At 41.5% G+C, this 14,623-nt stretch overlaps 1 protein-coding gene across 1 annotated transcript in view; it reads right to left on the reverse strand.

Moving 5' to 3' along the window:
* Positions 1-1,892: 1,892 nt before the first annotated feature.
* ACVR2A (activin A receptor type 2A) overlaps positions 1,893-14,623 on the reverse strand; it is a 68,699-nt gene continuing 55,968 nt past the window's right edge. Inside the window, exons 5-11 of the mRNA XM_075711601.1 lie at positions 13,319-13,462; positions 11,878-12,021; positions 10,009-10,154; positions 9,056-9,170; positions 7,674-7,812; positions 4,346-4,476; positions 1,893-2,810 (exon numbers count right to left, since the gene is read on the reverse strand). Coding sequence (XP_075567716.1) covers positions 2,616-2,810; positions 4,346-4,476; positions 7,674-7,812; positions 9,056-9,170; positions 10,009-10,154; positions 11,878-12,021; positions 13,319-13,462 — 1,014 coding nt within the window. The 3' untranslated portion in view covers positions 1,893-2,615. The remainder of the gene's footprint in view (positions 2,811-4,345; positions 4,477-7,673; positions 7,813-9,055; positions 9,171-10,008; positions 10,155-11,877; positions 12,022-13,318; positions 13,463-14,623) is intronic.

Genomic DNA, 14,623 nt, shown 5'->3' on the forward strand with positions numbered 1-14,623 from the left:
GCCAGCATCCGCCTTACTGAGCCCTGCCCGCTGCGCTGGCAAAGCGCTGCTGGCTCAACGCGCACGTTCAATGCTCCAGAAACAGCAAAAATGCCTCAAAATGCCCGGCGAGAAGAGTCGGACCGGAACAGCTCTGGGGACCCGACTGTTACCCATTAAAAAGCGTTTCTAACATGAACATCCTTTCCACGGTGACCTAAGTTCTGCTCTTCAAAGTCAGGAGGCTCGGAGTAGTACGGTATTTAAACACGCGGGGATTATCCAAGGGCAGTTTGAGAACACAGCGGTACGTTATCTCGGTTTTCCCACTGCCGGGCTTAGCGAGCGCCCTGCCGCGTCCCCACCGCTTTGCTGCGAGAACCCGCCGTAGCTGCGGTTTGAAGGCCAACAGATGATGCACATCTTGTACGTGACCAATTTCTGCATTGGATTTTGAATAAGAGCTTAGGAAACCATCTGTATTTACTCCGGTTTTGCTACTAAAGGGAGCAAATGTGCTCATAGGGAGCACAGAGCTCTGTGCTGAAGTATGAATGGATTCCGGTTTGTTCAGAACTCAGCAGCTACGTTCGTGTCCTGCCACATGCGTAAAGTCATGTCCCTGCATTAAAAATGGAAGCGAAATGAAAGCGTCAATCGAAGAAGGGGCCACAAACTACATTTCTTTCTTTTTATAGCCAAGCTGAACCGCAGCGAGCTGGGTTCTTCCGGCCACCTGGAACCTCAGGCGTCCACGCCAGGAGCAGCAAGCCAACCGGCGCTGGCGGGGACGTTGCAGCTCTCTTCCCCTCCCTGCCGAGAGCGTGCCAGGCCTGGTTTATCCGTAAGGTCTCTTATTGTTCCCAGAGATCAAGGGCACGGACACGTCGCACGGGGAGCATCTCGTGGCTGTGCAGTCAAGGTAACACTCACAGCGAGCTCCCGACCGCAACGTGAAAAGCTGCTTTCAAAAGACAACGCGTGGCGTGAAAACAAAATGATGATGAAATACGCGGCGTACTACGAGCTATGATCGGTTCTGTACGCTACGGGTGTGTAAAGTTTCTTTCACTTGGAAATTTGTCTAAAGGATCAAATAAATGGAGTGAAACAGTGCTTCTGAGAAGCACTTTGGCACCTCTCTACTGGTCACTTTGTAGTTTGTAAGGCGTGACTTCCTTAAACTGGGAAAGAATTGTTGGAGTTGTGAAAGCAATTTCAATGTTTTTCCTCTTTTTTTTGAGCCTGTGCTACGGACATCAGTATTCGTTACCTCTAACTAGTCGCTGCATATTTGCAGTCGCAAGCGTTAACTAAATCGTCCCTGAAATTTGTAAGCATTTCTAATCTGAGATCTGTGGCTAGAGTTTTTCGTACGATTCCAGGACAAACCTACGTGTCAGAGCCGTGGAGCAGCACTCGGCTAAGACGGCACCGAGCTTTAAGTAGAGCGAAGTAGAAGCTGCGGCTCTCAAAGCAGAGAGTAAGGAATCGGGGGTAACTGAGCTTCCTGAGGTGATCCTGAAACAGTGATACAGACCCCACTGCAGACCGTTAGTGAAACGGAACGCGCGCTAGGCAGACCTTTTCACAAACATAAATAAGTAAAAGACTTTAAAAAAAAAAAAAGAACAAAGATTCAGAGCTTTCCAGTGTCATAGCTCGCAGAAAATTAAAAAAAAAAACCTCATGCTTAAGTTTTCAAATATTCCTCAGACACAGCAAACCTAAATAGTATTCAGTTAAATAAATGTATGAGATATTCTGGGGAACGGAGGTAAGAGAAAAGCTTTAAACTAAAACAGGAAGGAAAATTTTGTTTCAATAAACAGCACTTTTTTTTTTTTATGCACAACAAGCTAGTACAAGAAAAGGCTAAAAACACTGCTTTAGGAATGGCCATTTACTGTTGGCATGAAGCATAGCTTACCTTTTTTAAATAACACAGTGAATTTGAAATACATCATTTACAAAACATGGATCGATTTATTATTCAAATTTTGTTAGTGTTGTCAATCTCATAATTTAGCGGAGGTGGAACTGAGGTATACCTTGTTGAGGGAGGTTAAGTAATACTTGGAAGCCTCTTTGCTATATCCCGCTTGATTACTTTTGTTTATGTACACTGAACAGCAGCACACTAAACATTCACAAGCTGTGTCATATTGGCATTACAATAGTCATTTTTATAAACAACAGCAAATGCAATAAAAACAAGTTACCCTTTTTTTTTAAATCTGAAATGAAATGTTGGATTTAAAAAAAATAACAGTAGTTCGTTTAAGGAATTAGTCTCTTCTGACAGGTATTAAGAAATCTGATGTCAGTTTTTAAAACGCTCGATTAGCCAGTACAGGTCCATATTCTTCATTTAAGTTCCTTAACAGCGTGTTATCGTTTCTCACATGTCCTTCAGGTGTAAGCAGGGAATGCAAAAAGTCTCACGGATCCACGTTTGGGAGGAGGACGGGGAAAAAATAAAGGAAAAAAAAAAACCAACCCACACCTCTCGACGATGGTCCAGCGAGACTTACCATTCTTTTCACACAGAAAACAGCAATGACGGACGCAGTCCCGTTAGCTTTAGCAGCTCCAGTGAAGAGTCCCGGCGGTCAGTGGCGTGACCAGTGCAACTATCATAGACTGGATTCTTTGGGAGGAAAGTCAACGTTTGTCACCATTGTGACCACAGTCACGATGTCCTCTGTTGTTATAATGTTAGTTAGTTTTTGCATCTGAATAATCCGTTCTTCTACGCAACCCGCCGACAACCTGGCTTCTGCATCGTGATCCCAGCATTCCTCTATTGTTTCACAAAGCATCGCCATGCCCTGCGAGCAAACACAGCCAAGGGAAAAAAATAAGGGCACAGAGAGTTAGCAGCAAGTTTTACAAAGGCAACAAAGTGCAGTTTCAGGTACGCCTGCCAAATCCTAACCCTCCTGTCAACCAGGAAGCCGTGCCGTATTTGTTTTGAAACCCAGTGCGGCACACGGGCCCTTACGTCTTGTTTGTTTTGCGCCATTTCAACAGGACGCGCAGCGGCGAGCAAACCCTTTCCACCGCACGGCATCGTAGTCTGCTGGTAAAGTCATCGTGGTATTTTGAAAGATTTCATGCTAAAAGAGGTGTCCTGGTTTCGGCTGGGATAGAGTTAATTTTCTTCCTAGCAGCAGGCACAGTGCTGTGGTTTGGATTTAGGATGAGAAGAATGCTGATAACACGCTGATGTTTTTAGTTGTTGCTGAGTACTGCTTATGCCAGTCAAGGACTTTTTCAGCTTCCCATGCTCTGCCAGGCGCACAAGAAACTGGGAGGGGGCACAGCCAGAATAGTTGATCCAAACTGCCCCAAGGGCCATTCCATACCATACGGCGTCATGGGCAGTATAGAAACTGGGGGGGGGGTGGCCAGGGAGCAGCGATCGCTGCTGGGAACTGGCTGGGTATCGGTCGGCGGGTGGTGAGCAATTGCATTGGGCATCACTTGCTTCGTGTATCATTATTATTATTATCATTATTATACTGTTACTATTAGCATTACTATTTTACTTTATTTCAATGATTAAACTGTTCTTATCTCAACCCAGGAGTGTTTCTCACTCTTACTCCTCTGATTCTCTCCCCCATCCCATCGGGGTAGGGGGAGTGAGCAAGCGGCTGTGTGGTGCTTAGTTGCTGGCTGGGGCTAAACCACGCCAAGAGGTTAAGTTCTTCAGCGAGCAAACGAAAGGCCAGTGAAAAAAACAAACGGTACGAAAGGGGATTTGCAGCCGACAGCAGCTCACTTTTCTCCAAAGCAGCGCTGAGCTAATACAGCGATGCGCTAATTGCAAGGAGCAGATGGTACCATACGCTCATTTTTCTTGCAGACAGTGTCATCTATTGTTTCTAACAACCCAGTTTTTGGAAAAAAAACCCAAACCAAAACACAAAACCAGCGCTAGGAATAAGTAGCGGCGTTACTGCAAGTCTCTAGCCATAAACCAGATCGGGAAAGCACCCAATTCCTCCCTAACCGATCCCAGAAATTTCTCATACAACACTGCTTACCCTACAAACTGAAAGTAAGAACACAGCATTCCTGTAGTAAATCAAGACTCTGAAAAATATTTTTAACACGTGCATTCAGAAGTAACACTCGAGAATCTCTTCTTTGGCCAAAAAAGTGAGCAAATCACTCACTTCCATATCACTTAACCTGAGATAGAGTATTGTAAGATTTACAGTCCATTTAATTCTTACTAGGATTACTAAACTTAAATTCTTCCCAAAGGACATTATTATGAACACAACACCGGATTAACAAAACTTGAAATTCAAATCATGATGAAACTTGTGAAGAACTTGGTTGCGTAACTACTTACAGAATGTTTTTGCCAACACTCTCTTAGAATAGGTCTCTTCTTTTTATGAACTACGACTTCTTGCATGTCTTCAAGGGAGGGATGCTGGCCAATTTCTTCTTCGAATGGCAACATGTACTCATCTACTGGGCCTATTGATGAAAAGAAAAAAAAAAGTTAAACCACCAATTTGGGTTTAAAAAAGGGGGGAAAACCCCAAGACTGGCATCTTAGACATGCAGTCCGTAATCTGCATCTTACGGAGCATTTTGCTTTCTGTCGCCACGCACAGCTCATCCCGTGAGAGGTCAGCAGCCAGCGGTGACCAAGGCGCTCGTTAAGCAGCCGTGGCACTGTCGGGGCAACGAGGCTTTGCTCTCCTGCGCAGGGCAGCCAAGCCCAGCTCCCGGCCCAGCTCCCTTCCAGCTGAAAGCTTCGAAACGCAAGGGCAGAGGGAGGCTCTCGGATCCACAGCTTCTCCCCCGCCGCCTCCAACAAACACAGCTGTGCTGAGAGAAATCCTCCTCCTCCGTTCCAGTGTCCTGGCTCGCTCGGTACCCCGTTACCGAGCAGGCGTCCAGCAGCCACTTCTGAACGTTTGCAGTACCACATACGCCGCCAAAACCCAAGCCTGCAACTGCAACTGCTGCGTCCTCTGTGAGCGCAATGCGTTTCCTCTTCCAATCCATACAGCCCAGGATGAAAGTACGTACATGGAAGGTGTCCTGGTTTCGGCTGGGATAGAGTTAATTTTCTTCCCAGTAGCAGGCACAGTGCTGTGGTTTGGATTTAGTAGGAGAAGAATGCTGATCACACGCTGATGTTTTTAGTTGTTGCTCAGTACTGCTTATGCCAGTCAAGGACTTTTTCAGCTTCCCATGCTCTGCCAGGGGCACAAGAAGCTGGGAGGGGGCACAGCCAGGAGAGTTGACCCCAACTGCCCCAAGGGCCATTCCATACCATACGGCGTCATGGGCAGTATAGAAACTGGGGGGGTTGGCCGGGGGGCAGCGATCGCTGCTCGGGAACTGGCTGGGCATCGGTCGGCGGGTGGGGAGCAATTGCATTGGGCATCACTTGCTTTGGATATTACTATTATATTGTTATTATTATTATTTTACTTTATTTCAATGATTAAACTGTTCTTATCTCAGCCCAGGAGTGTTTCTCACTCTCACTCCTCCGATTCTCTCCCCCATCCCACCGGGGCAGGGGCAGCAAGCGGCTGCGTGGTGCCGAGCTGCTGCCTGGGGCTGAGCCACGACAGAAGGCTAAGCGTAATATTTGTCCATAACAGAATCGGAGGGACAAGCTTGGTATGCTCAAATATAGATTAGAGAGCTATAGATTATATACCTATGTGGTATATGGTATTGTAATACATATTTTGAGTTCTCAGATCAAAAGTCTGAAAAAAGGAGGAAGGGGACCACAGAAGAAATGAACTTAATGAAAGGGACCAGACACCTTCTGCCAAAAAAAAAAAAAACCAACCAAAAAACCCAAAACAAAAAACCACAAAACCAAAAACCTAAAGAGACCCAACCATGTATTTGCAGCAAGAAAAACAGCAGCCGTGACCGTGGAGCCACCCAAAGCTGTGATTCCAGAAGGCGGCTTTGCCTCGCTCACGTCTCCCTTACCTTCTGGAATAAGGACCACAGCCGGCAGAGACCCCTGCGGCACACTTCTAGCGAGATTTAGGTATGTTTTACAGGACGCCAAGGCATGAAAAAATCACTACAGAACGCGGGGCTGCCTCGGAGACTTGTGCAAGATCATGTCGATCCTGTTAGTAAACAGCTTAACATTTTTAAAAGGGTAAGATCTCCCCGGCGGCTTCTGCTCCACGAGGAATGTTTGAAGCAGAAAAGCAGCGCTTGGAGCAGAAGAGCACTGCACGGCCACGCGCGGATCTGCTGAGATCTCCAGTTCATCCTGGCTTTTTATGCGGCTGTCAGCCGCACCAGGCTCTCACGGGACAGCGTTATGACAAACGGCGTCGCAAGCCCAAGGGAAACCGTCACATTTGCTTAGCTGCATGTAGCGGCTTTAAAGACTGCGCTGAAAGTGCAACTTTCTCCCAAACATTTTTTGAGCCTCGTCTTTTGTCTTGTTCGTGATTAATCCTGATTTATTCTGGACACCCAAAAAAGATCTCTATTTACAAAATTTAACAACAGTATTCATACTTGAAATGGGGTATCTGCTATCTTTCCTTGATAGCTTAAAAACTGGATCCAATGGTTTGCTTTCAGGAAACCGTGATGGACCCACAGCTAACAACTATCAGCTGCAGACTTCCCAGACGTTACTGTATTTTCAGTCTCTAAGCTATCAACAATTAATTAGACATTCCCCCAAAGTTCTGACATCTGTATGAGCTGAACTAATGTCACATTAGTGAGAATACAGAGAGGGTAGGGAAGCGCTGAGCTCCCGTGGCACAGTCTCACCCTGCACCTGTGGCTAAACCAGAAACAGCGACTTTTCTGCGTCTCACTGCAGACAACCGACCTCCTGGTGCACCCAAGAGCAGTTCCCCGTGGTGCAGGAAGGGCCAAGGTGGCATCCCGCACAGGCTTACAAACAGCTAGGAAATTACTGACTGCAGCAGTCAGCTTTGTAATAAAACATAACGCTGACCTGGGAAAATTCTTCATGTCTTTAGCCTCACTACCTCGGGAACAGATCTCTGACACTAATAAGTGTCCACGCGCATCTTCCAGAGGCAGCGCTAAGAGGCAGGTCACCGTCCAGATGCTAAGGTGTACAGCAGGAGACATCAATTTCTCAGCGGGTGCTGGGGGGATGTTCTTGTACAAGGTTAATCTGATCGGAGCTTTTGTTTATGAAAAGCAGCAATACCTTTCAGATCCACTGACTGGCACTAAAACTGTCGGGCTGAACTCGGAAGAAATCAAACATGCTAGGTTAGGAGTTCCACGGTAATTATCTCTCTTCCTTACCATGACCAGGAGAAGAAATGCAACAGGTATCCATGTATCAGAAAACTTTTCCCTGGGACAGAATCCTAGAATCATTTACGTTGGGAAGGACCTTTAAGATCATCCAGTCCAACCATTAACCTGACACTACCAAGTCCACCACTAAACCAATTAAGGGGAGAGTCATAATTTCACATTTCCTGGCTTGGTGGATGCCAAACACTGAAGAGACTAAATTATAAAGTGACTACGCAATGTTGGTGTTTCATTTGTTTCTCTGCAAGACTACCACCTTTGTTAAATTTTATTACATGCATACAATCTACCTTCGGATTTCTTGCTTTAAATACCCCTCTCACAAATTACATTAAATATTTCCATAGATCAGATACGTTGCTTACCATCTGAGGCAGTACAGCGTGATGCCAATTCCCAGAGGACTAATCCCATGGCATACATATCTATTCTCAAGAACGCATCCCTTTGGAAGTTTATAGCACCTTCTAGTACCTCGGGAGCCATATACCGTCGTGTACCAACCTTGAGAGACAGGAAAGCAGAAGAGTTTGTACACTGAGAATCAGCATGACCGCAGTCACCACTCTGGCTGGTGCCGATTACATTAATACCGTAGACCAGCACTATTTTTTGTCAAAGATTAAGAATAGCCATGGCTATCCTTGCTTAGGACTAAGTCTTGGGAAGTTTCTTGTATTCTTATATCCACTAGTAGGTAAGAGGAATTGGGAACATTCATATAGACTGGGCCCTATAAAGAATACTTTTGAAGCAGGAAAACCTGAATGTATTTTAAAACAACGCATTTACATAACACTTCAACATGTTTGTCACTGCCATTCCCTATTTTCTTCCGGATTACAGGAAGGCCACTATTCTTATTTTTTCATGTCAAAATAATTATTGCAGTTTCACGCAAGGATGTGAAAGTTGCTTATGTTTCTTCCCATGACAGGAGCAGTAATAAAAATACCAAAGGAAAACTAGCTACCCAAAGTACACTTTATACTGAGAAAGTTCCATGAAATCACTTGTACAAAACTGGCCATTAAATGAAAACTTTGGGGATACCCCTTCGTTTTGACCACAGTCAATTATGAAATTTTGTCACCTGAATAAATGGGAACTTACACGATGGCTGAGCAAGACCTGCTCCACTATTTAAACCTTCACAGCAATAGCTATGTTTCTCTTCAGCAGTGTTACTGAGGTTTCATAATCTTATTGTAAGGATTTTATTTTTGTCCCTCAACCATAAACCGTGAAGTTCTGCCTAAAATTAAATATATTTAGTTTTCCAGAAAGTGTAATGCTCTAAGCTCAAGCTTGTTATTTTAAAAGTACATGGTACTAAAAGAGTTCCCTGCTGTGCGACAAGTGCTTGATTAGTACTGTTGTCATTTCAGGAAAGTGACTGTTGCCGGGTCAGAAAGTTAGAAACTGGCTGCCAATATCATTTCTCAATTTCCGAGCAGCATCTCAGAACAATTAATAAAATACAGAAAGACCACTCTTTCTTGTCCAAACCCTCTAGTACGAATGAAAATAAGGGGGGAGGGGGGGGAAGGCTGTGATCTGTCATTATCTAAAGAACTGTTGAATTTTTAGCCTGTGAGAAGACAGCGCAAATTGCCATCTTCATGAAAGGTCACCAAAAATAGGGTTGATGATATAGTATCCTGTGCATGAAGAATGCCTAAACTATCGATTTCCACTCACATGCAGTTAACAGTTGTATCGTTTATGTAAATATACAGGCATTTACCTGTCCATGTGTATCCCCTGCAGACTTTCCAGCCTCAAACTTTAAAGCTAGACCAAAATCAGCAATACAAGCTGTAAGATTATTTTTCAGCAGCACATTCTTGCTTTTGATGTCCCTTTCAAGTTAAGGAAAAAAAAAATTAGCAGTCTAGGACATGAAATACCATATAAAGTTCTAAGGAAAAAGTAATATAATAAAACAAAGAACATCATAATATGAAAGGCAAGAAAATTATAAAGCAGTCCATTTAAACAACAAAAGCGTAATAATAAAACCTAGGAGTACACCTGCACACCTTTATTCTTATGGAAATATAGGAGACCGCAATTGGAACTATCACTTTATCCTTAGTTTTAAAATACATACAGATTTTTTAAGCATGTATGATACAAAAATAGAATAAAAATGTAGTTACTGCATACTTTAATTACAGCTACATTTTGTTTGTTTAAATAATAGGAAAGAAAACACTCTGAAAAATGAATCTTCTATTAATAGCCTTCTATACCTACCTCACTGAAAAAAACCCAGCAACTACACTCAACGATGGGCATAGCACCACTTACAGTAAACGTTTCTGTCTGAAGGCATTCAGTATTACTTAAAAGTTATATACATAAGCCTTTAAGTTGTTTCAAATAGCTATAAAGCCAATTATTTCATATACTGCAGAGGGTACTTAAATAATTAACTGTATTAAAAAAAAGATTTTATGATATTAACCACAATCACTACACCAAGTTCTATAAACCATCAGCTAGATTTTTGCTTAGCCTGAGCAGATTTGTCTTTGCTTAAGCTGAGCAGGTTTGTCTTATGATGCTCTTGATAATTCTGGAAGGAAGATATCACAGAGTAATTATTTGAATACTTCCTATCTATCCCCATTTCATGTCCTTTAACTCAAAGTTAAATATTAACAATCACCTGAAAATATTTTACATATACTATACCTATGTGAGATGGCAGGTTTATGTCCATCTTTTAGCCCTGGTATATCCTCATGAAGATAAGCCAAGCCTCGAGCCATAGTTTGAGCGATGTGACATAGCTCATTCCAAGAGACCACATTAGCCTTGAGAAAGTCTGTTAACGAACCCTGCAGAGCAAAAAAGAAAAACAATTACAGGATCAATTTCATTCTCAGCTACTCATAAAGAAAACTTCTAGATGGCCTCCATCGCTGAAGAACGTGACATACCTGTCTGCCTTTCTCTGTTTTCTGATAGACCATAAAATTATACGCATACATATGCGATAACTGCTAGTTAAAACAACAAAAAATGAACCTTTGCATCATCTCTAGTCCACGAATAGAACCGAGACACATCTACGCATCACCTCAACCAGCTCAATGAACTCAAGTTCAGTGGCACACTTGCTGACGAACTGCGCTTAACTGTCAGTGTCAGAAACGGGAACTAGACTTCAGATATTTAAGTTCTTTATAAAGACAACCCTGCATTTGCAAGGGTGATTTATAATCTTCCAGGCACAGGAAACTGCAGGTTAGATTCACCTTCAAGGATCCTGCTAAACTGTGTATGTCCATCCTCAAAGACCTTTAACTGATAGTTCAAGTCTTTCTTTTCTTACAGACCAGCAACAGTAAACTCCAGTTTCACAATACAGTTTCAGAGTGAAATACATACTCTGAATAAATAAAGAGATTAAGGAAAAAATCTAGTCAACATAAAGCACTTCAAACTCACTTCTACAGCCCACTCTATACACACATTTTCATGGATTTGCATATTATCCAGTTTGTGAGGTGTCACCGTGTCATATGTTGCTGTGTGAAAAGTCAACACAAAAGGCAAAAATGAAAAAAGCACTGACAAAGTGTAGAGGCTACACTTTAAAAATAAAATAAAAAATTCCTATTTTCCATCAGAGTCATCTCAGATGCCATCTTTCCAACAATAACAAGATTTTTAAAGCTCTTGGACAAAAAAGCAAACAAAAAATGGCAATAACCCTTCAGAAAGGCAAATCGGTTTGATATTATCTACTTGATCATGAAGATCTGTCAAAAATTTTAAATAGTTGGATACTTTTAGTCTTCTAAATGATTAAAGCAGTGGCTTAAGTGGGACAAAAAAGCCAGAATGAAGAATGTAATGTTCAATACTAGAAACATGATCTATGACCTAGCCTTAATGCATTAGCATATCCATATTATACAGATTTATATTTTCTCAAATCTGCTACAGGTAACATCTTCCTAATGGCTCTTTGCCTGTGCCAGAGCTAAATTTAAGTTTGGGGCTGTTTTTGCTCTTTGTACTTACCTCTGTGACAGCTACATGCATTTTTTTTTTTTTAAAAAAAAAAAAAAAAAAATCTAAGTGGACAAAATAAAACAGTGGGCGTACTCCTAATTACATAACTTCGTGTTTCTTACTGCGGTTAATCACAATACAATTGATAAATATTACTTCATTCTTATAGACACAAATAAAACAAAAATAAAATACCACAATCTTTGCAAGATGGAGTTTGTTTAATTTAGGCAGATTTAGATGGGGGATATTCAAAAATACACATTCTGAAAAGCAAAACAGTAGAATAAATTTTTGTTTGTTTTCTAAGACAACTCCTCTATTAAGTAAAGACTGATGACCTCTTTCTCAGCTGGCTGAAAATAAATGTAAAAAAATTCATATCCAATGAAAAGAGACAAGCTAAGAATAAGCAAAAACTATTTTAAGTTTTATTTCTTAACTGTCTAAAGTTCACCTTTGTGACAGCTATCTAAGGCTGTTCTTCCTCTACCATAATTGTAAAAAAAAATAAGAAACTCCACCGAGAACTCAACACACCTTTTCATGAAATGCTGTAATTAACCAGAGATCGACATCAATGCTAGTGCCTCGCTTCTCTGCACCAATGAACTGCAAAATATTGTCATGCTTCATTCCAGGTAAACTGTAAATTTCGTATTCGTTCTGCCATGACTGTTTGTCCTTTAAACAAAAGAACACATGAAACCAAGTTAATACCATAATAATAAGAGGAACCTTCCCTGACAGAAGTTTCTTCCTATAGTTTACTGTGCATTTGTAAATGATCTGTCAAAATCTAAAACCTTTTTTTTTTTTGGCAAGACAGCATTTACTACCTAAAGGAAAGAAAGCATAGTGTATGCTATTAACATTATGAGGCTGATTATTTAAAAATGACAAGTGTTTAGACTAAATATTTGTGCTACAAACTACTGACCTAACATACAAAAATGTGAAAAACTGTCTTTCTTCACATATATTACTTATTCATATATAGTGGAAAATGGTCTGAAAAACTTAAATTTGTTGCAAACAGACACAGGCTGTTGAAAACAGCGTAACTATCACGGACATGAACCATGGAAACACAAAGCTGTAGATTAGTATTGGAGTCTACATACTGCAAATCATTGTAATTGCTTTAGTCTTAAGAGCATGGTTCAATTTTTATATTTTATTCATCTACGAGAACCCCATAAAGAATCAGAACTAGGTTCTCCTTCTTAAAAATAATGAACAAAGCCTCAGATTTAATTTATGTTGTGCTGATGGCTGAAACCAGCATAAATACATGCCATTTCTCCTAGAAGAGTAAGAACTGGCAGATGTATTTATTCAGCAAGTCAACACTTGGTTAATCATCAGAAAACACAAGCACATTTCACCTCAAGTAGCAGTGGGTGTTTTTAATTAATGCAAAATCTATCCTAAAATTGTTGTGTATGATCACTTTGTATTCTTTAACTAGAGTGGATCTTAAAATTATGAGTACAATCTATTCTAAAACATGTTTTCAGAGGGTACTTGCTGGGAAGTAAATATTTTATTTCACTTAATTGAGGCTTATTTAATTAGAACAATCACATTATGGGTTTGCATTTGAGGACATTCCTTCCAAGTACAATTTAATTTAAAAAATATTAACAAATTCTTCTCAACTGATTGAGAGAGGTGTGAGAGCTTCTTAAAACTATTAACGCCAAATATGTATTTTTATGACTAGAAACATATAAATTTCATATAGTTCATGTTTCAGTAATATGTTTGCTGCATTAAAATACTTATTTTAGTTCAATAAAATTCTGCTTGCGCATTTTTCAGCTCACAACATTTCCTGCATTTAAGGATTTCTTTGGACTATCTAGATTTACAGTACATATTGAAAATTCCCTAAAATAAAGGCCTCTTATTGACTAGAAAAACTGGTTTAACGTTACAATACTACAAGCAACACAGGACACTAAGGACTTTTGCTCACCTGAATAGGGAATATTTTGACGGCAACATACTCATTTAGTAGTTGAGCTTTCCATACGCATCCAAATCTTCCCCTAGCTTTGATCTCTAGTAACTGCAATGGCTTCAAACCCATCAACGGCGAAGGTGGTGGTGGTCCAGGATCCTGAAATCAGGTTAAAACCATTAATTAACTTTGCTATTATGTGTGCTATCTATCATGACAGCACTAGAAATAAAGGCTTGTAAACTGAAAGAGACTTGGTATCATACACCCAACCCTCTTGCAACAGATTCCCCAAACAAACCTGAAACAAAACAGTAACCCTTCTCCACAGGAAAGAAAAATGAGATTGTAAAACATGCTCGGAATTAATATGCAAGCGACAGCATAACAACAGTTACGGTACAGGTCTGCCTAACCAGGTGTAAAAGCACAGCAGAAATTAAGGAATAAAGATAATCAAGCTTTACTTGTTACCTTTTTTAAGCGATAGAATTAAAATGAGCACCTTTGATGCATTTAAGGGTTTGGGGGTTTTTTTGGTGGTTGGTTGACATACGTGTGACCTGTTTAATCCTTTAGTTCACTGGCCTGGTGAACTGCACGCAGGCACAGAGCGCACTTCCATGGGACCAACGCCGCATCCCCTCAGCCGGGAAGCAGATGTCTACACACGCAATCTGTTCGGGGGCAGCAGTGCAGAGCTGCAGCGAGTCCCCTCGCTGCCTGCGGTTACCACTGACTGGTTCACTTCTCCGAGCTGTCGAGCTGACACCAGCACAGCTCTACTTCAGAAGCTCCGCTGCTTACTGGGGACGTAAGGTTGCAAACCAATACACAGGCAGGCAAGACAAGGTCTTCCAGGACGTAACTAATATTTTTTTTTTCATTCAGAAACCATTGAACCACATGCATAGTGCAGACGTTTGGCACAGGAAACCGAACGTCACCATCTCCACAGTCAGCGCTCCAAAGCCGCACGAACAGCGGTGTGAGAAACCACAGCACCGACGCTTCCACCTACCGACCCGCTTCTATTGCTCCCAACTTTTGCTAATGCAGAGAGCCCCTAAGTTACTGAAACGCGGGTACCTGGCTGTACCCCAGAAACAGAACTGGAATTAAATTTAAGAGATTACCTTGCCACACCTTAGAGCGTTTATACTTTACTGAGGGGCTAGCACAACAATTCCTTTTCAAATATGAGCACAGAAGCTGGGAAGTACAACTGCAATTGAGACAGAGCTTCCATACAGCTATCCACATAACCACCAACCTTACTACAGATTTGAACAATTTCCCTTTCTGGGAAAGAAAACATGA

This window comes from Pelecanus crispus, chromosome 5 (genome assembly GCF_030463565.1).
Source record: "Pelecanus crispus isolate bPelCri1 chromosome 5, bPelCri1.pri, whole genome shotgun sequence".
Lineage (NCBI taxonomy): Eukaryota > Metazoa > Chordata > Aves > Pelecaniformes > Pelecanidae > Pelecanus > Pelecanus crispus.